Raw genomic sequence first — 27,193 nt, forward strand, 5'->3', positions numbered from 1 at the left:
ATGCCAACTTCTAGGAGGTTAATAATGACAAGTTACCTTAACCAAAGATATTTTTATTGGGTTCAGTATTCATTCATCATTAGGTTAAGGTCTTTTAGAAAAGCAAACCAGTAAGGATGAAGAAAGCAACCTTATGAATGACAAGTGATACATGATGATTAATTTTATTTAAAATTTTATCAGGCTTGTGAAAAAATGCCAAAAGCCAGATCGTGTTTTGAATCTAAATTACTGAACAAAGTATGAATAAAATATTCCATTTTCAAAAAAAGCAAATACAGGTTTAATGATAGTCACCTGAAATTGACTTTAGTCTCTTAATATAAGGCAAAAATAGTAATTTGCTTTTATTTTTTTTTAACCTACATCAAGTACAATCGGCAATAGTTGCCATATAGAATATGCATCATCAAGATCTCTTGAAAGCATGACCAGCAGAGGATGCTGACTCATGCATTAAGATCTTCTCAACATATTGACAATTCCACAGCAGTCTCTGGACTGGGTTAAGTACCTAGGTTAAGGACTGAAATAATGCTGTAGAGGTTTTTGGCAATGTGTGTATATAATTTCGTTCTCACCTGCCACAATCACATTGTAGCGTTATAGCCATGTAACACAAATAACATGTCTTGCAGACCTAAAGGTGTGTCAATACACATAAAACACTCTATGCAATCTTTAAGCATCCCTCTTCAATATAATTGTATTTACAGATTTTTATGAATTTATAATAGGTAATGACCCACTGAAGACATTTTTACAATATTTATTAGATTATGAATTTATAAATTCAAGGACTCAGAGGCACATAGTTTAAAAGGCCAAGAACACTGGAACTAATGAAGTCACAGAAATCAGAATATTTATGGACATAATACCAGTAAAAAATAAAAATCACATCCAAACTAAAAGCAACACTTCTTAAGAGTCATCCTTCAAAGTTAGCATAATAAAAAGTTCTCATTTCCCTCAAAGAAAAATAATTCATCCCACCTACCAAGCTAGAAAATCCTATTTACAGTTGTACTTTAATCAGAAGTATCATTAAGTTGTGTAATACAGCCACTTCTATTCTGCCATTAGAATTTAACATTTCTTTTGAAGTATAGTTGTATTTACAAATGCATAAATATTGTAACTCTGATCTTCATTAAGATCTGAATGAAAACAGGTTGTTAAGTCACAATACAAACGTGTTAGTGGAAAAAAGTGTTTGGGGTAGCTGCATATTCAGTATCATTCTCAAAAGAATAGGAAGCCAATACTTCTGATAAAGCTCAAGTTCATTGACTAGACCAGGTCTTTAAGTTACGTTAATGAAGATTAAACCTCTTCTGTGTTAATTCTTTACATTGGTTTCTTCAGTCAACTTTCACCACACTGTAGATTTTGGTTACAAACCAAAAGCATGCAAAGAATCCAATTGTCCCTAGAAAAAAAAAAAAGGATACATTTTAGGAAACCTTATGCAACAGATGAATTTTTATCTATAGTTTATGTATCAGGACTTATATGCAATCTACTATCTGTAGTCTTCAGTACATCTATCAAATAAAGTGATAGACAGAACCTGGTCTTCACAGGCATCAACTACTATAATAAAGTATTTAATTTTCACAATCAGAAATGTATAATCTGAAAGACTCATTTTAGGTTGTGTCATTTCTTTTCCTACATATTTGTTCTTTGTTGTTCTCATTATTCCCCAGTCCAACCCCTGCATATTGCTCCATTTCACCCTTCTTCAGTGACTAATCACGAACACTTTACCTGATCTGCTCAGCTGGTTGGAATATTGTTGTAAATTTAATAAACCAACTAGATTGACAGCATCAAAAGAAGTTCACGTATCTTAGGTGTATTTTAAGGTCTTGGAGAATTAGAGCACTACATTTATTTCTGCATAAATCAAGTTAATAAAAAATTAAAAACATGGAGCAGTTCCTAGGCAACTTGTATGTTCTATTGAAAACGTTACATACCTTAAAAACAAACGCTTTCTGAAATACATTTTCACTGCCTAATGCATAAGCAAACCTGAACTGAAATTTAAGGACAAAGACTGTTTCCTTGATAATTTTAGCTGAAGAAGAACTCGTTCTGAAGCTCCAACAGATAGCTTTTAACAAAAATATTTTTTTGAATGCAAAATAGGTAATGCAGTTGGACTTCATTAATCTAACTGTATTGCTTCAAAATGCAGCCTCGGTCAGAATGATACTGGACTTAAAAGCAGCTCAGAACAGCTGTTACAGGAACCTTCACTTCCCACAAAAACTAGGACAGGAAAAAAGCATTGAGGATTATCTGATTTTTGCCTGACTACCTTTTATAATGTCATCTTCCAAAAAATCACCTTTATTTAAGATTTGCTAAGAGGCACAACAAAAGTTGCGTACTAACTTATTCAGCATACAAGCTTGTAAGGAACCATGAATGATATCACAGTGATTTTTTTTTTTCTTTCACGCTTGCTAAACTACTGATGTTTAACTGACTCATTTACTATGATACGTAGTTGTGGTCCCAGCTGTGAATCAAAGATTTGTCATGTAGCTCCCGGTATTTTGCCTGCTGAGTCTGATCAATGACCTGGAATGCAGTATGGAAGCAAGTGCCTGAAGCATGTGTTACACTGACATAGCAGCAGGGCACCATCAAAACCCTTCCTGATACTGACAATTCTTAACAGATGAGTAAGCAGCAGCAGAATAGATTTGATACAACAATTATGATTTTCTCTTTTTAGCTTCTTTATCATCCTGACACAGGAAGTCAGTTGCCTTTAGGAGCAGCTTTTGCTAAATTGCTAGTATGGTTTTTCATATAATAATCTGGAGAAGAACTGCCTACCCCTTTAACCTGCCTCTAACTTTTGCTATGAAACCTTACCTCAAAGCATTTCAATGAATCTCAGAGAACTGAAAATATTCACCTTTGAATGCAATTAGCATGCCAAGCTAAATGGACAAAAATATTTTTGGATGTTAAGAAATAGGGCTGTTCTCTCGAATTATGGGGTAATTTGCTCTTAATCTCATGGGAGGTCGATAAAAAAAATCATTAAGCATACAATGCTTCAAAGTTCTAACCGTACGGTTAACTTTGCATATTCTCGCCCAATTTCAATGCAAAAATTGAAAATTTCTAAGAGCTTAAACATACAAAATACAGAAGTTTAGCTTGAGTTAGACGTCATGACTTGTATCTCCACTGTCCCAATTACATACGAATTGCTACTACGGGAATCATCTGAAGAGGGTGAAGAGCAAACCGCCTCTTCTTTGCATCCTTGTGAGCCTATCCCGAAAAGGATTTCCCAAATTGACTGGCAGGCACTGCGCAGCCCATCGTTAAGAGTCAATTGAAAGTGAATGTGTGAGCAAAGGAAGAGGGAGCACACTGGACACATCTTAAAGCCTCTAGAAGATGTCATGCGACATGACTGGCTTGACAGAACAAGTGCAGTGAAACATGGAAATTACACGTGTAAGGTGCAGAAAGGCAGCTAAACCTAAAGCAGGTCTCAGCACAGAAAATTCACTGTACAGTCCCCTCTATCTTGTATGCGCACGCTCCACAATTAGTGCATGCATCCTAAGTAGAACAGACTGAACAAAGCACACAGGGTAAATGCAATTCTGGTTTTAGCCCGAGCTGTTCACTATTATGGCAGACATACCAAGTATCTGCTAGAAAAGCTAGTGAAACTGAATTAACTGATCTTACCCTTACACAAAGCCTGCTTATTTTTTCATGTTGCTTTGCGTTTGCATCACATTTAAAATTATCTACATAGAATCATAAAATCATTTAAGTTAGAAAAGACCTTCCAGATCGTCAGGTTCAACCATCAACCTGACCTGCTTAGTCCCAGCACTGAGCCACATCCCATGGTGTGTCACGTTCACACGCCTCTTAAATATGCCCAGGGATGGGGACTCTACCAAATCCCTGAGCAGCCACTTCCAAAGCTTGATGACCCTCTCTGTGAAGAAATTCTTCCTGATATCCAATCTAATCCTCCCCTGGTGCAACTCGAGACCATTTCCTCGCATCCTATCACTTTCGCCCTATCACTTTATCATCCTTTTCACCTAAGATGAGAGACCAACACCCTCCTCAATGCAACCTCCTTTCAGGTAGTTGTAGAGAGCAATGAGGTTTCCACTGAGCCTCCTCTTCTCCAGACTAAACCACCCCAATTCCCTCAGCCGCTCCTCATAGGTTTTGCTTTCCAGTCCCTTCACCAGCCTCACTGCTCTTCTCTGCACATGCTCAAGCAACTCCACGTCCTTCTTGTTGCATCCTTCTTGGAGCGAGGGACCCAAAACTGAGCACAATAGTTAAGGTGCAGCCTCACCAGTACTGCATACAAGGGGCAATCATTTCTCTGGTCCTGCTGGCCATTCCATTTCTGATGCAGGCCAGGAGCATCAGCATACAGCAGCACACATTTATTCCTAATTGAACAACCATACATTCTGAAATTCTAAACGTTGATAAGAATTCTAGAAAACCCAGATCAGAAATAAAGGTTAAGAGAAAGTCAGAGCAAGAAATCAGAGTGGGAAAGGAAGGCGGAATCTCTGATCTAGGTATTCAAAACAGCTTACTATCAACACACAAAATAAATAAAAATAGAGATGATGTGCAGTTTGCAAAACTTATGCAAGCAAGGCCAAAATATGTTAGTCTAGGTTTTTAAAAGCTGCATGGATGTAAAACCACATTTGCAACACAGCTGTTCAGAAGGGTTTTATAATGTTGCATTCCCTACTTTTTAACAAGCAATAACCCAACAAACACGTAGTTTGTTCCTTTTCATCATCTACGTTCGGTTATGGACCAGAAACTGCTTTCATATTTCCTAAGTTGAAGTAGCGAGGTCTTTGAAATTACTGTTTGGTTACTCTTAAAATAAGCATAATTCACAAGTGTCAGTTCTCTTTTCCTATCGGACTTCTTTTTCCTTCTCCTCTGTGCTATGTGGAACACTCTACTTACAATTATAGTGAGATCTGTATTAAAAGCTCTGATTGCAAGCCATTTGTGTTCCAGGAGGCCTCAAAACACAGCCTTTATAGCTGTATATATAAATCCAAATCAAAGCTTTTAGAATCATTAGAGTTCTTCGTAAATGTGGAGCCTGAATCATTTAAAGCATAGCTCAGTTCAAAAATCTCAAAAATATTGTTCTGTAGGGTATGCTGGAACAGAATTTAGTATTTTAAAATACTTTTAGGAATTGGCAGGTGCTACCTTTTTGCATGACCTTGGAAGGAGACTTCTTGCATCCTCCAACCCCAAACAAGGGATAAGCCTATCTGACTGAAGATTCCTTTTTAGTACTGAAGATGACAAAGGGAAGGTTTTGTCACCTCAGCTGACATACTGAAGAGGGAATTGAAGCACAATACTTATGACAGGTGCATTCCCAGAAACTCACAGTAAAGATGACAAGGTTCTAATAAAACCGTATCAAAAAATGGTTAAGATCTCCTTCCCCTGCCACTTCTTAAATGCAACAGGGGAAACAAGGTAAAAAGTTGCAGAAGAGAGCAAATAGGAAAAACACAGTATTGTCAATCTTTATTCCTCTTTCTTCCTTCCTCCTACTCCACAAAAGCTGCATTTTTTGCTTAAGTGCCACTGCAGCTTCAGACTTGATGTGCTTGAAGTGCATCTTCAAAAACAATTAAAAAAATATCAAAAGTTTAAACACACAACTAACATAGGAATGAAAACTGGAGAAATATTTATCAAGTTTAAAGCTTTCATATTTCAAAATCTAAATGTAGGCCACACCTCAACTTAGCAGTCCAGTTTTGCCTCAACCTTATTTCATCTTTCATTAGAATTTGTGATGACTGAGTTGGAGAATGAAAAAAAACAAGCTTGGCAAAAATCAAAGACTATATATAAATTTGATTCTGTATCAAGGTAAGTTTTGCCAAGGCTTCTCCTACACAAAGCTAAAGGCAGAGTCAACATTTAAAATCAAGGTTCGATATACTTACCTGTGAAGAGGAAGAAGATCAAAACCATAATCATGGTATAACCAAAATACAAAATGGTGCTAGCTGTTCCTGTGATTTGCAGTTTTGAGAAAAAATAATGTATTGCATATATTAGGAAATAAACTGCAGTGAAACCACTCGTGAGAAATGAACGCCACTGCCAGTGATAGTCCTAGAAGTGGTGGGGAGAAAAAAAAGTGAGTAATATTTCATATGCCTGTAGTACACTGACCCTGTTACTGAATGCAAAGCTACAAGTGAACTGTTTTCTATTATCACTTTATCCAAAAGCGAGCAGTTTTTAATCTACGGAAAATGCTATATGTAAAAATCAACACTGCTCTAACTACATCATTCACAACTAGAGATAAGAAACATAAACATCAGTATCAACTAGGTACAAAACTAGGTACACCCAAATAAGCCCAATCTACCACTGTGAGCCAGGAATTTTTTTCCCCCTTCCGGTTGGGCACATGCAAAAACACTTTGACTGAGGAGAGTTAATGGATGGATCGATCTTCAGAATACAGGAAGTTAGACTCTGACGATATATCTGACTTAATGGTACTCAGTGCAGGGTTCTATTTATTTATTTACAAGCTTCGCCAAAAGTAGCTTGCTTCACTTTCTAAAGTCATGGTTTAAAGACACTTAGTAACTGTATTTACGCTGATTTCTGTAATACTTATTTCCAAATTACAGAAGCCTTAAACTTTTTGAAGCATCCTTAAAGCAGTATTAAGTATGAGTACTGATGAGTACTTCTTACCTCTGCACATAGATGGAAGTAGCAGAGCAATATTGTGGCCTCAGAACATGTAATAACCAAAATAATGAATACCAGAAACAGGAAGCCAAACATGTAATACATCTGGTGAGACCTATAAAAGTTTCCAAAAAACAAAAGTTTGTGATCAACTCCGTGCTAATATTATTTCTTCCTATGCAGTAATATCACCTTCATCTCACATATTCCCTTTCTTATTGAGGTACTTAGTTGTGTGACCCTACAATTGACTAATTTGTTTTCTAACTGAAGAACAAGAGCCACCAGCTCAGTCTGAAAACAGTGAGAAAACAAGCCCAAGGCGTCCTCCTGGTGTTTGGGATTTTAGGGAAAGAACTGACTGGACATAATGAGTTCCAGTGAAGTCAGCTTGACCTCTTCAGCTGACTTCAACAGAACTTGGATTTCACCTCACATTTCAATCAAAGGGGCAGAGCTGCAAAACAACAAGAAATGTCAAATGCTTTAGCCATGTATGCTGAGTAGAGGCACCTATTCAAGGTTCAGAAACAGTTTAAAGATATCCAATAACTAAATTGTGCCAGAAGGAAGACAAACTCCTCACAGTAGATTAGTTTGTCAGTGTACTATAAGCTCACTGCAAAATTCACTTACCCTGGACTAGTTCTTGGTGCTTTATTTTTAATATTTAATAAATTTACTCACTGATGCCTTTGAAACAACAAATTTTGTGAAATCTTTCTTTTTTTTCTCCCAGGAACAGTAATACTTTCTAGCCCAACAACAATAAAAAAACAGCCAACACCCTCAAGTCAATTTTAATATGCTTACTCCTCTCGAGTTATACGCCATACGTCAGCTTCAGAGCCACTTCCACATCAAGCCAGAGGAAAAGCGTGAGAAACCTAGCTATCTGAATACTGTAGGTCGGCTATAAGCTGCTAAGTGTATCACAGCCCCTTCTCTACACCCCTCGACAAACAATACAGGCACTGAACATCTTCTAAACCACAAAACGCTGAAAATATGTTAACATTTAATTTTTATTGAAACAGTATTCCAGTAAGTCTGTATGCCTCAAAATCAGTCAACACCTCTTGAAGAAAATAAGCTTTCACAGAGAAATTACAACTTTTGATGACTGAGAAGGTTCACGTAGGTTGTAGTTAACTTACCAAATACTGTTCAGAATGAAGAACAACTGTATAAAGATACACCCAAAAGGCAGAATCCCTCCCATGATAATCCCAGGTAATGGTTTTGTATAGAATGATTGCTCAGGAATCTGACGAGGAATTTGATTCGTGCGAACAGGGTGTTCAATAGCCTTCAAATGAAAATAAGATATTGCTGAATAAACAACAAGTCAAACTACAGCACCACCTTTTTGCTTTTTTTTGAAATGAGTGCTGGCGGAAGTCTTTTTATTTTGAGTATGCACAGGCCCACCTACCACTATGTTTGCATTTTCTACCAGTCTAGCAAACAACATTTGCAAGGCAAAACAGCTAGAAGAGTTCTTACTGAGAACATTGCAACAGATGTTTTGGGCTTCCCTTTTTACGGTTGTCTGTGACCTGTGACATAGCTGGAGCTCTGGAGCTCATTTCTCACTTTTCAACTTGGGAGTGGTGGCAGCGCAGACTTTTGGTTTCTCCTAAAAATCTCTGTAAGATGGTTTTCAGGATTTACTCCAAGAATCACATTAGGGTAAACTTACAAGGTGACAGAATTCAATCTGGCAATTAAATCCTAATTTCAGCTACTTGCATAAGTCAACATGGCAGGAAAAAAAAAACTGAAGGCAGACAGATGCATACTTTGCTATCTTTCTCTTTTCTTAAAGATTACCATCAAAAGCATCAACAATTTTAGCTCAGTACTTGCTTTCTTGCTTTTATTTTAACAGACTTGTGACACATTTCACATTGCCTTACAGCTCATCAAATCCCCCTTTGTTCAACGAACTGTCTCTGTACAATGCAGTTGTTTGTTTTTCTCTGGAATTTTAACCTGGTTATCAGGGGAAAAACAACACTGATTGCGGTTAAGAAAAATGGGCTAAGTACAACTGACTTAAAAAGCCTCCTAGCATACTTAAATATTCTCTGAAGGCATTGCATGAGAACTACAGAGAGATGGAACTCTGGCTTCCTGTATAGGAAAAAAACCCACAGACATGGCTGAACTTAAAGACCTATAAGTTTGTGTGGCACAGCAAGCCACCTTGTAAGCAAAAAGGGAACCACCCATTTCAACATTTAAGGTTTGGTCACCCATGTCACAAAGAACCCTCATCTAGGTAAGAGAATTATTCAGTTAAGGAGGAGATCCAAATTAATTCAGTTAGTGTCTGCCAAAAAGTGACAATCATTTACAGAACACTTAGATGAACAGGATTTCACAAGTCTAGCAACTTGATCAGAAAATATCCTTCTGAAGTCTCGGCGTAGACGGGACGGGAACAAAAAACACGTGGAAAAAACCAAAACCACACAAGTTGCTTTTCTTTATGCTTGGCTGGTCAACAACATTTTCTGGTAATGAAAGAAATACTAATTAAAATAAAGAATGCCCAGATTATTGTTTTATCTGGAGCAGTTGTTCATGATCAATTACAATGATAACTCTAATCACTGCAGAGAAACACTCACCATCTGAATATCAAAGTCTTGGAAGAAGATCAAGTACGTAACACAGTTCTAAAGCAACAGACCAGAACTGGAGCTAACAATACCAACTAGCTTAGGTTCTACCTTAGTTATAGAACGTACAGTGATTTTTTTTTTATATATATGTATATCAAGAAAAACACTTACATTTTTCTTAAAGCCAAAATAGGCACCAATAAACGTCAATGGTACAGATATGCAAAACCAGAGAGCCAAAATAGCAACCAGAGTACCAAACGGAATAGCTGCTGAAGAGCCTTCTCCCCAGAGAATGAGGTTCATGATAAAAAAATCTGCAAATACAATTCTGAAAAATACATAACACACTTAAGGCACAGAAATACTCGTTATTTAAAGGCATTAACAAAACAATAGCACCGTACTACGATTTTAGTGTAAATCTGTTAAAATCGGTAGACAAAAAAAAAATGAAGAGGTCAAGCTAGCAATTCTTTCATAATTTAGAGGGACTGAACTCCAGCAGGAGCTGACGTTCCAACTAAGCAGTTTCAAATATATGCTTGTCTTAACTACACTTCAGGGTAGGACTGCTTGCTGTGATTAAGTAGAAAGACTTAACGCAGTGGTTATACAGTATATGACACCATAAAAGACCAACTACAGTGTGGTCAGAAAGATAGCCTACAGAGTGAAAGATAACAACGAAAAAGTATGCCTGTCTAAAACTTAGTAGTATTACACTGCTCTTTTTAAAAATCAACCTTTTCACATGGTGAGAGTAAATAAAAAGCTTACATTAAAAAAATTAAGTATATGTCATTAACATAGTCATCCTTGTCAAATGCGCCTTGATATTGTTATACCTTCTGGAACAAAGAGACAACATAATAAGATTTGCTTATACAGCTGAAGCTTGAAAATTATCTATGCATGTCAGAGAAGCAATTTAATTCTTTTAATCGTGGTTATATTCTCAACTTACCCAGGACAAAGGAATGATGTCAGCAGGACATTTGTTTTCCATTTCTCACCTCCAAATGCTATATTAAAACATTTGACATTAATCAAAACATGCATTAAGCTCACAACTATTAATTTTCCAGTCCATTTAGATGTTATTTAGCTTACAAGTACTCAAATAATGTGCCATCATGCTCAAATTTCAAATACTAAACTAAATCTTTACTAATAATAAAACTAAATTCCCTCATCTTACTTCTTAATCACAGAGCTTCAAAGGAAAGGAAACACTCAGACCAATGACAGGAGAAGGATTCAAGTAAATAAACCGGGCCTCTGAGCACTTTATCATAAAAGGAAGAAACAGATTTGCAGTACATTTAAGTCTTTTAAAAAAATGTTCAAAGTTCTTAATCATTTCAGGCTTAAGTTTTCTAGCATTTGACTGCAGGTTTTATTAGAAAAAAAGTGAAAAGCAAGCTTAACTATTTTCTTGAAATAATTCTCACCTAAGAATCTTAGAAGAAAGTTAGGACTAATGCTTACAGGAAGCAACGATGTTCTCTTAAGTCTTAACAGCATTATGCACTGGTGATACCAAAAGACCAAGGACAGCTTTATTAAAAATCCTTATGAGCTTGTAGTACACTGATAAAAATTCTAGTCAGAGTACTTTAAAATGAAAATAACCCACTGGAATTCAGTGAAGCTGACAATTTCATCGGAGCAGTGCCACAATGACATGCTTTTTTATTTCGGGAATCAGAAATGATTACGGCTAGAATGATTTTAATTAAGTTTCTATTCCTTCCTAAAATCCTGATAGAACACGGCACTGGTAATTAATATTAACCAGTTATTTTCAACTCAGGCTCCACTTTTTAAATGCAACGTTGAAAAAAGGTTTAAAACCAGGTATCTATTCCAGCTGCATTTTTGCTTTACATGTCTTTCAGCACTTTATTTGCATACCGTAAGGAAAAACATTTGCATTGACATGCTCTATATGGGGCCATAGAGCATGGCCCTCTATACAGGCCACCATTTGTTGTAACAAGAGCATGTCTGGAGTAGTCACTTAATGTCTTACTAGTTAAACTAAATAGTCAAGTATCAACTAACCTCACAATATAATAGGAGATATAGCTATTGTTAACAACATCCTCACAAAGAAACAGGACTCGGTTCACCATTAACAAGCTTCAAAATACAAAATATACAGCATGATATACAGAATACTACTACTTTCAACCATGTCTTTGGTCCTAAAGTCTCCTTCCATTTAAGTCTAATCGGCCTGAAGAGAAGTTCACTACTACTTCACTACCTTTGTTGAAAAAATTCCCTACAAAATGAAAACCCTCTTTCCCCAGTGGTTGTTCGCATATGAGCATTGTAAAAGCACCAGAAGAAAGTAAAGAACTCCAATGCCTGTTGCCAGATTCAAATTCAGATATAAATTCTCTCTAGCACTATATGTTCAGTACTAAAATAGTCCAAAAGTTCCAGCTTGCTCAGTCATGAACAGTCTTGTACTTTAAGTAAGGTAATTAAGACAAGATACAGAATGGCATGTAAACCCTAAAATAAACCAGAGGGTACAGGAACAAACTATTTAAGGTTAGCGGGCAGGCCTTGAAATGATGGCTAGCTGAAACGAGTTGAGGAAAACAGTATCAACCAACTACTGGCAGGTGCCCAAACACCACTGGGTTGCCACAGCTACAGAATATCTAATAATTCATCCCCACCTCCAGACCGATAAGCACCATTCTCCCAGAAATGGCACTAACAAAAAAGAGGTGGCAAAAAATTTAAGGCATGCAAGAACAGAGGTTCACCATTTGGAAAAAAAAGCGTTACCAAACAACATCGACAGCTACAGCTAAAAGCAAGTTAAGGGTCCCCATTCCTCCATCCACAGGAAAACACAACTACTAAACTATCAGCAGTAATTAGTATTAGTAAAACTGAATTTGTTCCTAATTCCATAAATACATAGCAGCAAGAGCAATCCAAGGCCTCTAGGCATGATCACATCAGGACTGCTTTAACTATGTCAATATTCTATATGTATTTTCTGTTACGGTAAGTACATTTCTCCATCTTCCCTGAGGTAAATTACAAACCATAACATAAAACAAACAAAAGAATTGGTTCTATGATGATAATTTACTTTAATGAATGTCAGCTCTGTCATTTTAAATAACTTTTACTTACATTTGTAGAATCTGGCAGCAACATAACCTGCTGGAGTTCCAAGCAGCACCCACAAAACTACAGCACAGGTCATAAGAGCTCCCCGGTTAGCAGGTGACAAAAATCCCAGGCAAGCAAAAACTACAAAGCAGAGACGCACAATTTCAGAAATTAATTACACGTTTGACTTAAAGCCAGTACAACACTCAGTGTACATGGACTTTAAGATAAAAAGTTGTACATCCGCTATCAGCTCAGCCGTTTTTAATCTTTGACTTTTAAGAGATTTCTAGACAAAACCATACTGTTATTTTAATAGTACCATGCAACCAGCAGTGAAAAGCTCTCTACTAAGCTAATTCCCCCCAAACTTTATTACTTACACAGCGTAACAAAAGTCATTATTAAGATCTGTGTGCCAGAGCCAAGAAAAACAGACAACAGCATTCCTTTTCTTGGGGGCCTGAAAATATCACCATGAACCAGCTTCCAGCCAAATTCTTCCTGAGCATCCTCCTGTTAGGGAAACACATCTATTTTAAGATGCTAGATTGCTTCAAAAATAGCAAAGATCGTCACAAAAACACTTTTAGCTGAAAATAATACATAATCCAAATGCATTTTAGGATGCACGTTTCAGACTTACGGTAGAATCCATCTGATTGTATCTTGCAATGTCTTTATGCAGTGTCCTCAGCATAATCATAGCTACCATTCCAGACAGAAAAAGGACAATCACCAAGGAATTCATAATGCTGCATTGGTTGAAAAATAACAGTAAGTCATCACTCAAATTGCAAGGTAAAAACAGTTCATTACAGTACAACTGAAGATAGACTTCCTTCTCACCTAAACCACTGAATGTGAGTGTGAGGCATGGATTCCAAAATATAATCCCATCTTGATGCCCACCTTATATTTTTTTCTTCCTTAAAGAAAAAACACATCAGTTTCAGACCTAACCAGCGCCCAGCTAAAATTTAAAGTTGATTATCATACAAAGCAATCTTAAATACCATGATCAATTTAAAAAACAACGTTGCGTTGATCAGAATACCTCAAAGACTGCGTTTCTTTATTTTTTTCCAAAGTAAACATGAAAAAAAATAGAGTAAATCAACCTGAAAATTACTATTAAATAAACCATAAACACCAGTGTCAATGAATAAAGATGGCCAGCTGTTTTTCTGACAGGATGCTATTTCAGTATTTTATAACAAACAAGAGCAAAAGCACTTTCCAGTAATTTTTTTTTCCAGACTATCTAGACAGACGTGGAAAGAGTGATTCTTTTAAAAACCACATATATCTTTTACAGGGTTTGTGGGGAAGTACGCAAAATTGTAAGGCATATGCTTAGGTCCCAAGACACTGCCAATATTCTAGTTCAAATAGTTTCTAAAATACAAGTTTACTATTCTGAAATCATTTTAGCTGTCCGGCTTTAAAGCTCTTATTATTAATACAAGTTTATCTTAAGAGGCAACTACCACAAAAAATTTTCCACTCACTTGAAAAGAAACTGAGTATGTGTAAGCAATTTTGACTTCTCCATTAGCCTTATTACTTATATCCATAGGAACTCCTGAACAGTCAGGGTTGTCTGGATGAGTATGCTTGTAACTGTGGGAAGAAAAAACACAGAAAGAGTGCTGCTTGACTAACAACACTATTAAAGATATCATTCTTTCATCTTACACAAGTATCGGTTTCCTACACAACTTTTCTCTTACATATCATAATATACAATATATATTGTTGTTCTTAATGCCTCATAACTGTCAGTTCATAAGGAATGCGTCACAAGCTGAGAACTTTTTGACACCTGAACTTTTTAAACAAACATTGTCTCTTCTAAAAAGAGAACTATAGAGTAATTCACTCTCTAAAACAGAATGCTATCAATTAAAGAAGTGTGAATACTGCCAAGAACCTCCAAAACACAAAAAGTTACAACAGAATTACTAACTTCTGCCAAATAGGTATCAGGGAAAAAAAAGTACTTTCATCATGAAGCTGGACCAACAATGCAACAAGCTCAGTTATATCAAGATGACAAGAAATAATAAAAGCAGACATCAGTTGTGGAAAGGCCACAGAGACATGAGAACAACTGACTAGTATACTTGAGAAAACATCGCATTCAAATCCCAACTGCTGAAGACATCAAACGTTGCACTCTAATTACTCCTGCCTCAGGCACTGAAGGCTTATTCTGTCACAAGACAGAATGTTCTCCAGTAGGGAAGGGAGGGCTGCTTTACTTAATGCACACTGTTTCCAGCTTTCATTTTATCTTTTTCCATCCAAATAGGAAATTGTGCACAAAGATCTCTGGAATTCAGAACAAGATGACATTAGACTGTCCTACATTAGGCTCTCCTACATTAGACTCCATCAATCAACAGGAAAGCTAACCCACACGTCACATACCTGAAAACATTTCTGACTAGCAACACGACTCCAAAACAAAGCATGTATCTCAGGATGGACCACTGTTTGAGGACAACTTAGTTCTGAATACTAACCTTTTTGGTTCAAGTTTAGCAGCAACAAGTCTTGCTCCCAGAGCTTCATTTTCCACAACATGGTAATATATTTTTATGTCAACATGATTGAAGATATAAAAAGTATCTTTTTCATGAAATTCTGACTGGAATGATTAAAAAACATCAATAAGACATACGAAAGCTTTACGTAGAAACTTACAAAAAGTAATTTTAGACTGCATTCAGATTTCTTGTCATGAAGTTCTTTACAAGATGAATGCACAATTCTAGGAAAACAGACAGAAAAATTAATGCTAAGAACTACATTTTAAGAGCAGAACTTCACTTTGGATGACTGAGGAATCGAGGATGTTACATTTTATTCAGCTGAAGTAGCAAACTGAATAGATAGCTATGCAACAACTTTCATAACCAGAAGTGTTTCATAAACAATTAGCTATTTTAAAACAGCGTGTATTTTTCATAGATTAAACCAAACCTTTCAAGACAGACAATGCAAATAATTGCTGTGACAGAACCGCTTCCACGTTTGAAAAATGTGCGAAGATGCACTGCAAGCAGCAGCCAAGAACTCTGAATAGACATTTCCGGTGATGGGACATATCAGTTTGAAAACTAGTCCATTAAACAAGTTATTAAATCAAAAGCTCTACATCTACTGAAGTTCTCCAAGGTTCTGTCCCTACCCCCTTTCTACAAAAGGCCCTAACTATAAGGTTGCTTTTATAGATAGTGTTCTTCTACAGTCCTTCAATTACTCCTTCAGAGACTATTTTCCTTTTTACTAAAAAACAAATATTTAAACAAGGTGAAAAAATATTGCCAGATTACTTTTTAGATCGCAATTGTGTTTCGAGAAATATGTTTATAGAGAGTATTTGAAAACAATTCATTAAGCAGGAAAGGAAACAAAAACAGCAACTGACAGGAACTGTCATCTTTGGTAAGTCCCATGACGTGGCAGGTAAAACCAAAAACCTGTTCCAGGTTCTCGGTCAACTCTCCATGGAAGAGGTCTGGGGAAATCTGAAGAGACAGTCTAGATTTCCTAATGCATTCTTATTTCCATAATGCTTACAGTGCATTTATCCGAACCTCCACCAGTTAATACAGAAGACCTGTCTCTCCCAAGAGAGGCTTAATTCACTCAGGATTCTTATATTTTGCCTTCTTTTATTAGCCCATATGGTTTTAGGGAAAACAATCCTTCAAGAAGTATTAATTTCCATGCAGAGATACAAACATGTCTATGAAAACACTTCTATCCCACAAAAACGTGAAGTCCAAGCCTTCAAATGTTTACACTTCATAGCCAACAAAGGACAACACATTTTTCTCCTCCTACACCCTTCATATATACTAAGTGCCATGCACCTTCATCTCCTCCCTCTATCTTTTTGAGCCCTCCTGTATTACGCAACAGAGGAAACAATTCCTAGATAAACCTGGATGAGAGTTACAAATTGCAGTATGTGCAGAGGTATCAAAGCACTTGCCTAGATTTAGGGAACAAGCATTCTTTTAAGATAATGAAGACTCACCATAGAAATATGATATAGAAGAAATGCAAGTTTTTAAATTAGCAAAGAGAGGATACTGAAAAAACAAACTCATAAACATACGTTAATAACACAGGCATCTTTCGGACGGCCATCTTCTGTAATATAACAGCCAATGGGAAAACCAGGATTGCAGAACCGCTGGCCATCTTCAACATCATAGCACCAGGTCACAGGCATGTTGTCCACAATCCTGTAAATTATACAATGACATTTCACAACCTTTTAACATACATAGTGTAATGCAAATAAAAACAAATTCATCTAACATTGCAATATTCATTATTGGAAGACTAACGATAAGAATAACATTTATTCCAGATTTTAAGCCACAGAATCCAGAATCATACCGCAGACTGCCACTCTAATTTCCAAATTAGATATAAGCATGTCACTGTTCAACCTTTTTTCTTTCAGAAAAGAATTTCTGCAGAAGGTGGGTAGAAAATAGGTAGCTTACTCGAAAAACATTCCATTTACTGGATTAGATTCTCAAGCCCCCTTACATATCCATAGCCCAAAACATAAAGCTCTTACACTGAAGATATAAGAATTAACTGTTCTATTATTTTTTTTCTGGAAAAATAGCCCAAATCATACATTAAAGCAGCTAAAATGAACTAGATAATTTCAAATTTCTTCAAGACAAAACACACACAAAAAACGTGCTCACACACTACTAATTCTCCCATCTTTATCATTGCTCCTTAATTCCAAAACATATTTTTATTTAGATTGTTTAAAGTTTTATTTTGCATTAAAGTATAAGTTTTGGGGTTTTGTTATATGTGAATTTCTGACCACTGACCTCAATTGCTGTTCCCCGAGAGCATGTAATATTTAAACTAGATGGTTTACACAAGCAAAGAATTGTAAGCCACCACACCACTGCATGGTGCAATGTTTATCTGCTGCATTTATTATCATCTCCTAAGATTTACATTATCTACAAAGTCCTGAGTCCAGCAGGTTTACAGTTCAGTTTCAATGGAAAATTTGTAGAACTCCAAACCTCTATGAGGACTCGCAGAAATTCACAGAATGGTTTGGGTTGGAAGGAGCCTTAAAGATTACCCAGTTCCAACCCCTCTGCCATGGGCAGGGACACCTCTCACCAGACCAGGTCGCTCAAGGAAGGTCACATCCAACCTGGCCTTGAATGCCTCCAGGGATGGGGCATCCACAACCTCTCTGGGCAACTTCTTCAGTGCTTCATCATCCTCATAGTAAAGAATTTCTTCCTAATGTCTAATCTAAATCCACTTTTTTTTTTTTTTTAAAAAAAAAAGTTTAAAGCCATTACCCCTTGTGCTATCACTTCAACTCCGTGATGAAGAGTCCCTCCCCAGCTTTCCTGTAGCCCCCTTTAGGTACTGGAAGGCCACAATAAGGTCACCTCCGTGTCTTCTCTTCTCTAGACTAAACAACCCCAGCTCTCTAAGCCTTTCTTCACAGGAGAGGTGCTCCAGCCCTCTAATCATCCTTGTGACTCTTCTCTGGACTTGTTCTAATAGGTCCATGCCCTTCTTATGTTGGTGGCCCCAATCCAGACCTGGATGCAATGCTCCTTATCCACTGAACATCAAATCAAATTCCAAACATCCATCCATCCAGACAAGGATGTTGCATGGAACCATTACACAATAAATTGTAAGACAGTAAGAAACAAATATAATCCAACATGCTACAAATAGTACAAATGTCAAAAACAAAGATAATACTTTTAAACAGAGAAAGACACTCATCATGTTTACATCTCCCTTTGTAGAAAAAAAAAGTAGTAAAAATGTGTTTGTTATGAAGTGTTTTAACCAGCTGAAAGATAAACCCAAAAAGAAAATCAGAGAAGATTTAAAATTCATCAGCTACCCTTAGAGCATCATTAATTGCTCCAAGATATGTTTTTACAGGTCTATTAGTAAAGGACACACATGAAGACATGGGAGAACAACTTTTTGTGCATTGCTAAACCAAAAAAAAAAGACATCCCACTGAAACTTAACACTACAAGTTTTTGTAAACTTTTCAAGCTGCTATTCTTTACAATTAAATATCTCACAATTACAACCACTAGGCTACTAATGTTAACAAATACCTGATAAAGCCTCATAGGTACTTCTTAATACCTAATAAACCACAGAATTATTACTTCAGACAACAACAAAGACCTACTTAAGGGACTACTTAACATAAGGAAGTCTGCATCATCTCTACCGTTAGCCAACATACAGAAATAAGCAGCAATACTGACTCATATTGACACAACGGAAGAAAGTTAAGAAAAGTCCTTCCAAAAATATGATTTGAAGGTTCTCAGATTCCAGTCTCTCGCAGAGCTGTAAACAGCAGCAGCAACAACCAAATCTGACTTCACCATGCTACTATGGGGCACAATAAAGATGCTGATTAGGAGCTATTCCAGGTGCAGATTCATTACACTTGGTTCTTATTTGGACTCTTACTTCCATAGTGTATGCCAGAGGTGGTTCTTGGTTCTGCTAGCACCTTCATTTCATAAATCAAAAACCAGGTAAAGCATTAACCTATTGCGAACAACTTTGGTTGGGATAAAGGTTTTCCCCTGCATCTTCTGCAAAGACATCCTAAGCTGCCTTCAAGCTGCAGGGCTGGCACAAATTGATAATTTAAGAAGCAACTCATTTTTCACAGTTAATCTTCAAATTTAAAATGATGTGAAGAGATTATACACGAGGAGCAAATATGCTCTACAACAGTTCTTACACGTCTCTCAAGAACATCTGGTGATGAACATTGTCAGCCAAGATATCAATCGAGCTGTTGAGTTCAATTCGGCATGTCAGTTACTAATCTTATTAAGTGGCTGTTAAAACCTTAGAAGTACTTTGCACCATCTGTGTTCCCCAGGAATTTGATGACACATGGAAAGCCCGGTAGTAAAACCTCTACTAAATCCTCACTTGTGCTACCTTGCCAATCCCCGTACATCATAACCCTACACCACGCCCCTGGACTATGCCACCACTCATCACAAAATCCAGCCACTTCCACTTTGCAGAGCTGTGGTTGAGGGGGGGTACTATCATTACCATAACAGACATAAACAGGGATTCTTCATGCCACTGGTTCTAAAGCTCCAGGGCAGAGACCTAGCACTTCTCCCATTTATTTTTTGCTATTAAAAGAACCAAGAATCTAAGAACACCGAGTGCTCTAAATTTAAAGGGAAGTTTTCCCACCAAAAATGGAACTACATCTTGCTTGAATCAAAACAGCTGGTGTGTTTACATATACTTTTTAGCCCGTACCAATAAGTGTATTTGTAAACCAATGAAATCAGAGGGGGAAGAAAACATTCTACAATAATATTGTGTGATTAGCTTTTACAGTTCTGTAAAAAAAAAAAAGTTTCAAAGAGTGAAAGGGTCACAGCCCTGGGAAATTTTTCGTTTACATGAATTTTCATTTATACAATAAAACATACACAAACTTTAAAGGTTAAGCCTTAGGCCACACCAACATGTATCAGTGAAATTCAAAGTGATGCAAATATTATAAGCGCATGCAATATTTGAAAGGAATATAACCAAATGAAACATCTTTGAAGCTTCACTTATTTCAGCACTAGACATATACACTCCAAATCAATGCAGAAGTAGCTGCACCTTTCAGAGCTTTTATTTAGTCCCTGGTTCACTCACGTAAACACACAGCTATTATCTGCAAACCACTCTCACCTAATCTATCAACTTCCAACTTCGACAATTTTCAAGAAGTTTCCAAAAAGATTTAATTCAGTGAGCCATCGTCTATCCCTAAGCATGCCACATCAGCTTCCAAAAACAGCAGGAAAAGCACTCACTGCCTAGCCACTATGGGGGCTGCATTAAATACAAAGAAACAATGTGGAATTTGAGAAACATTTAATGATGGAGGCAACATTCACCATCTCACCTGCATTTTTACTAATAGATGAAAACATTCCGGCTATAATGTCTGGGCAATATTAGTTACGTTCATGTATTACTTCCGAAGACATGACAAAGTAAACAACTCTGACAATTTAATGCTGAAGTTGTTCCTTCTACGCTGGTACCCAAAGGCTGCTATTAGCACAGAACACCACTATACAAATACAGATAGCATGGATGGATGTTCCTAACGTCAAGACAGAACCTGTAGAGAGATAAGTGTTTCCCAGCTCTTGCATACCAGTGCAGAGCATAGGTAAATCCTAACTGAAAACGAGCACCAGATTCATCATACACCACGAACGCCCTGCCCCACCCCCTAACGCCTATTAGAAAAGAACCTCAACATCCAAGCAGAAACAGTCGCAGCATGTTCCAAGGTAACCCAGATGGTATAAAAACATTTGTTGCAGAGGGACTGAGGGAATAGAAAAGGAGCAAGTGTTTGTGTTCCTCAATTTTATCAAATCATCGTCATTAGCCGCCATTCACTTGCACATCCTATAAGGAAAACACACTTTGCCTAAAAAAATTCCTCAGAACTGTTGATCCCATCTCCCAGACACAACACTCCAAGGAGAGTGCAAAGGCTGTTGAGGAGAACAGAGGCAACAAAGCAACAGAACGGAGGTGTCTCAAGAATTTTCTCAAACTCAGGCAGGATTACCTTCTACATTTACAGGTACAAAGAATCAGCAGTATTTTACAGTAAGCAGACAGGCAGCACAAAAATCACACACTATATTTGGAAACAGATTTGCTTCCATGAGATAAGCACTCTTTCCTGGTGCTTGCTCTCTTCAAGCAAAAAAGAAATTAAGACAGCAAACAAAACAACTTTTGCAAAAACAGCAGGGTAATGGATTTAGTGCAAATACCTACTGTTGAATCTGCATTAATATGCAAACACGAAGCGATAAACTAAATTAATTACCACCAACATAGCCTAACCACTTTATGAATCAATATCAACTTACCAATGATGTTGATAATTCAGTAGCATACTTTTTTTCAAAAAGTCTAATTTCTGCTTATCTTCTGGCTTTTTGGTATCATACGTCTTTGTACAAACAGATTTACATGTCTCCTTCTTGTTGAATGTGAACTAAGAAAATGAAATACATATCAGCAAACAAATTATTAAAACGGTTGTATAATTTCAGAACGTAACAAGTTTTCCCACATACATTTATAACTGTCTACACACTAATATAAATAGAAAACAAATTATCGAGACAACATATATTAGCATTCCAGAGGAGGATTTCATATTGGCATGTACAAGATCAGACGAGGGTTTTTACAGAAGTACACTGTTAGATCCCTGCACTAAGAGTTACTTGTTATCAATTAAAATCTTTTTTTCTGCAACAGTTCAGCAGACAAATCATTTGACCTCACAGCAGCAACACTGTCCCAGGCAGATTCAATGGAGAACTTTCCCTCCTACAACATGCGCTGGAGAAAGTGAGAGTTTCAGACAAGCTGGCTACCGCCACTGATGATTCTTCTGCTATACAGCTGCAAAACATTCAGACCTCCACAACGTATCAGGCCAAAGCTTCATGATGCGAGGTATAAAGCTACAATTAGGTTAAACTGACATACTTCATTATGTGGAATTTCAGATTTTGAAGTTCTTTGAGAACTTTGAGCCCTCGTGAAGAGGATCTTCGAGTTTCTGATCTCCTTTGGTTACATTAGAACATAGGTATTACTAAAAGGCCCTTGTCAGAGAACAAACCCTGTAAGGAGACGGTTCTATCCTCTCTCCAAACAACACTTGACCAAGGTTTTCAGAGGGACGCTTCTTTCCTTCTGCTTGACAGAAATCAAACCTGAGTTACAAAAAAAAGATAGGAAATAAAGTGTTTGCAGATGCAAGTGCTAAACCCCATACAGTGCCCCCAAATCAACACGCTCATCAAAACGAACTATACAGTTTTCCTTCCAGACAACAGTTTCTTACTTGAATATACAAAGTGTAAAAACCACAGGCCCCTTTGGGGCATGTGGGGTTGTTACAGGACAGGACAACAAAACAATCACATCTCTTCATCAGCTATTTCAGAACTCTGTACAAACAGGGTAACACAAAAGTTTCTTTGAGTTACAAGTTTCCAATTTGTACAGGAATTTTAGCCAGGAATTAAGTCTTCACATAGAGTTTCATGACAGTCGTGAAAGAAAAGGACATAAGCCAGATTCTTGGGGAAAAAAAAAAAAGTAGACAGCTGCTTTACAGTAAGTGCCATTAAATAAACAGGTCGTTACACGTTCATTCATCAAACCTTTTGATAGCACAGCCTCCAAGTTTTTTTCCCATCTAATTGCAAATATACCACGTTTGTGTTCGTTAAATCACAGATATAACTAGTGCTTGATCTCTTCAATACTAACAATCAAAGTATTTTTCGAAGCAACAACTTTACATAGTTGTACTAGGCACTGACATGTTTTGTGCACTCCTATGATGCGTACCAAGAAAGCACTTAACAGCTCATTAAGACAAGTGATGGGAAGTTCACACCTCGTTACCACTTCATTCGTTTGGCTATAGGCTCCTAAAGACAGCAGTAATACTTTGATCTATAAAGTGACAACCAATGCAGAAGAGTAAATATGGATGTAACATTAAGTTACTCTAAGGAGTGATTTTCGACCTACATGAGAGCCTACGAATCCATGCACTACTTCTAGAGAACCTGCAAAGAAAACTGAGAAAAAGGAAGCAAAACAAACAAGCAAAAAACACATTCATCCCCTTGTTGGAAATTCTAGAAAAGAAAAACAAATGGACATTCCTCACCGGGAAACTACCATATCAAGACACTGATAACACTTGAAGATAAAATAAATTTATCTTACTGGAAGAACTGACACCTAAAACGGTCTAAAGAGCATGATGTACTTACGCAGTATATTCATAGGGAAGGACAGACTCTACCGAGTCAAGCCTGTTCACAAACAGCTCGATTCCAGACTGCAAGAATCAAGATAATCAGTGGTTATATTTCAACAGTTCTGACATACATACAGATATGTGTTTATACACAACGTGTAAAAGTAAGGTAAACAAAAGCCTCAAGCTGAACATGTAGGATTTGTGCAACTGTACGTCTTGAAATGCAGAATCTTGTACAATGACTAGTATCTGCTGACACCGTAAGTTAAACTATCTAAGCACCAAAAAACCAGACCATATGACAAAAACACTGTGAGGCTAACGTAAGAATTCAAATCACAAGACAGAAAGTTTATCACAGTTGCCAGTGTTTTAGTTTAACATAGTAAGCTCAAGCTGTATTGGTCATCATCATAACTTTTGTGTAATAAGTCTTAAAAGGGCATGGATAAAAGTATGGATGAGATCAGTACTTCTCCAGTAATCAGACTGGTGCACAATTTTCTTTATGTAGCAACTGAAAACTCAACGAGGGGGATTCAAGCAATGTATTCAAACTGATGCATTATCTTAAGTTTCAATAGAAGCTCTTTCCAAAGAGAAAGCAAGGATATCCACATTTACCTTCTCATAAAAGTTTATCAATAACTCCAAGAAATTCTGAGCACGAACCTGAAATGCTGTGGTTTCAGACTACAGTTTGGTCGTCTGAAAGGGAGCAAGACCTCTCTCTTTCAACAGCAAGCCATCTATTTTCTCACCTGAATCAACAGGAGAGCCTTTCCTCCTTTTGAAAAGTCACCTGCATTTAGCCAAAACAAGAAATTCTGGAGAAATAACGTGGAATTGATCACACGTCTCTGTAGCTCAGACGCTTCAGTCAGGTACACCGCACCTGTCCACATGCAAGTCAGGATGCAGTTCCAGGAGAGGCAGGCAGCTGAGAGCTCTTACGTTGACTCACTAAGTAAACACGTTACTGCTCCTCTTTTCTCTGCCCTAAGCCATGCCGAGGCTCGTGCTCTCTTGTCACACCTCTGTAAGCTGCTGCAACTCACTAACACTGCTGAAAACTAGCCTGGTAAAAAGTTGGATAGTCTCCTGCCACGTTAATAAGCTCACGTAAGGATTTAACAGGAAACACAGGTAGAACAATGCAAAGGAAAACACCACATTACGCTGAGAAAGACAGAAATGAAATTTCACTTCCAGCAGCAAGGAATTAGACTGCCTCTGCTGCTCACAGAACCATGGCCTTAGATTACCTACTTGAAATTGCCAGAGAAAAATTACTTGAACACTCCAATTTTCCGTAAGAAGTTGTATTGGTTTTAAATGACAAGGTTTTGGTAGCAGACAGGCTGCATCCTCTGCGAGCAGAGCCCAGCAGCTGCCCCATGTCAGACCAGAGCTGGCTCCAGACAGCTCCAAAGGGAGCCACTGCTGGCCAGGAGCAGGGCTGCGGCCTGGAGGAGGCTGCGGCCCATGGAGAGCCCCCGCAGGAGCAGGCCCCGGGCCGGAGCTGCAGCCCGTGGAGAGGAGCCCACGCAGGAGCAGGGGTCTGGGGGGAGCTGCCACCCACCCGTGGGGGACCCGTGCTGGGGCAGTTTGCTCCTGGGGGATGGACCCCGTGGTACGGAGCCGTGTGGGAGCAGTTCTTGAAGAGCTGCTGCCTGTGGGCAGCCCCCGCAGGAGTTACTCATTAAGCCTGCACAGATCGCCTTCCATTTCTGACAATATTCCAACCAGAAATAGGAAAAAGCAGCCAAACTGAGTTTGGCCAAGCAGGTTAGTTGACAGCTTAGGGGAAGGTGGAAAAGTCACAAGTCTTGTCATCCTTGTGCTGCTAGCTAGCTGCCCCACTACCAGCATCACATCCCACCTCACCTAGAGAGCGCAGGGGATCCTTACAGAAGGTGACAGACAAATGGGACCATTTGCAAATCTGGTCTGGGGACCTAAATCCTCAAGTAAGGGAGAATTCCATGTTATCACTGAAATGACAATCCTAAGAACTCAGCTGGAACATGGGAAAAAATAAGGAAGCTTAAGGAAGCTTACTCAAGGAAGCTTAATTTCACCCACTTACATGAATATTATGCTATAGCAATGATCTGATCGCTTATTATCTTTTCCTCACCAGCCACTGGACTAAATGGAGAGAATTATATTTGAGGAGCAATTTAGACTTATCTGTATGCCTATGCCTCACTTAGTACATAAATTGGCTGGCATGGGGCAGAGGAATAACAAGAGGTGGCTTATCTCAGAAACAGACTGTCACAATAACATGCCTGTTGAGGTTATCCTGAAACGTTCAGCTGGCCAACAGTGGTAGATTCACATCGACTGTCTCATTTCACATTTACAAAGTGATAAACTCTCAGGATAGGGATTCAAATATTCTGCAGACAATGCATAAAAGAACAAAAAAGCAAACACGTCTGAGAGAGACCATTGCATAGATGTCTCAGGCTGGATGAAAAAGGCAGCAGGCAGCATGTTTTATTTTACTTAAAAATCTTCTGATGTAATCCTAGCTTGAAACAGGAGTAATTCAAACACAGCAACGTTTCTGAGGGATGCTCTGAAGAGGAACAAACTGCAGCTGGGAAGTCTTAGCCTGTATTTAAAGAAAAGTTTCCCTAAGAAGGTAGTACAGCACTGTAACAAGTTGTGCACAGAGATGGTGGATGTTCCATCCATGTAAGTTTCCAAGGTTTGCTAAACAAAAGCATAGCTGATCTGGTCTAGTGCTAGCAACAGTCCTGCGTCAAGCGTGAAGCTGGCTTACGGGACCTCCTGAGCTCACCTCCTAACTGTTTCTGGAATCCTATAAAAGAACATCCCCAGAGTGTTTCGATACTACCGCAGAAACAGCATAGAAACAAGCGAGAAAACCCATGGTTATGCATTTAGTAAGGATTTAGGTGGTCTGAATCGAACAACACAGTCAAGAAAGAAAGGGAAACTATAGCACGAAGGCCCTAGCAGCTGATAAAGTCAGAGGAAGGTATCTACCACAAGCACATGATTTAAAGAGGCCTTCATCCCGAGGAACTGGGGAACACTGCTCCATACGGTACAGAAGCAGAGCGAGCAGAAAGCCTGCGGCCATTTCCAGCAGCAATAAGACAGCGTACGCCATAAAAGCTACCAGTCTTGAACATTTCTGAAGGAATGGCTAGGTGTAATTTCCATCGGGGCAGAAGAAACTTCTGAAGCAGGGGGGCGAAGAGGGTTTTGTGCACCGAGCCCCGTCCCCCAGCCCCCTCACTGCCACCTAACCGCGCGATGCCGGCGTGACAGGAGCTGTAACCCCCCCCTCAGCCCCTCCCCGCTCCCACATCGCCCCCCCCCGCTCACCTTGCACTCCGCCGTCTCCCTGTCGGCCTCGCAGAAGTTGACGGGCGCCAGGCCCGGCAGGTAGAAGGCGACCGCGAGGGGCGGCGGCAGCACGGCGGCCGACAGCGCCAAGGCGACGAGGAGCGGCCGCAGGGCCATGGCGGGGCGGCGGCCGTTAGGGGAGGGGGTGACGGTTGGGGGGGGGGGGGAGGCGCGAGGCGGGGCGCTTCCCGCGGCACCAACGGTCGGCGGCGGCTCGAGCGTCGCCCCCCGCCCTCCGCGGCCGCCGGCTTCCGGCTTCCTCGCGCCCGCGACACGTCACCCCCACAGCGCCTCGCGGCTTCCGGGCGGCGGAGGC

General features: G+C 38.6%; 1 protein-coding gene across 1 annotated transcript; it reads right to left on the reverse strand.

Moving 5' to 3' along the window:
* Nucleotides 1-753: 753 nt before the first annotated feature.
* On the reverse strand, nt 754-27,193 carry TM9SF2 (transmembrane 9 superfamily member 2). The gene is made up of 17 exons (XM_035557126.2): nt 26,857-27,193; nt 23,501-23,568; nt 22,330-22,423; nt 21,563-21,690; nt 16,699-16,828; nt 15,095-15,219; nt 14,078-14,189; nt 13,416-13,495; nt 13,213-13,321; nt 12,950-13,082; nt 12,588-12,707; nt 10,390-10,447; nt 9,594-9,753; nt 7,950-8,101; nt 6,796-6,907; nt 6,024-6,195; nt 754-1,432 (listed from the first exon to the last, which is right to left on the reverse strand). The coding sequence occupies exons 1-17, from the start codon at nt 26,992-26,994 to the stop codon at nt 1,365-1,367; spliced, it is 1,959 nt and encodes a 652-aa protein (XP_035413019.1). The 5' UTR covers nt 26,995-27,193; the 3' UTR covers nt 754-1,364.

This window comes from Cygnus atratus, chromosome 1 (assembly GCF_013377495.2).
Source record: "Cygnus atratus isolate AKBS03 ecotype Queensland, Australia chromosome 1, CAtr_DNAZoo_HiC_assembly, whole genome shotgun sequence".
NCBI classification, from domain to species: Eukaryota; Metazoa; Chordata; class Aves; order Anseriformes; family Anatidae; genus Cygnus; species Cygnus atratus.

What these genes read in the sequence shown, in the direction of transcription:
- TM9SF2 (XM_035557126.2), bottom strand. Translation starts at nt 26,994, where the DNA reads ATGGCCCTGCGGCCGCTCCTCGTCGCCTTGGCGCTGTCGGCCGCCGTG. An exon ending in TAGAACCGTCTCCTTACAGG is followed by an intron (nt 21,691 to 22,329) that starts GTTTGTTCTCTG and finishes TCATTTTCTTAG; the next exon opens with TTCACATTCAACAAGAAGGA. An exon ending in ACTCACATTCAGTGGTTTAG is followed by an intron (nt 13,322 to 13,415) that starts GTGAGAAGGAAG and finishes CAACCAATGCAG; the next exon opens with CATTATGAATTCCTTGGTGA.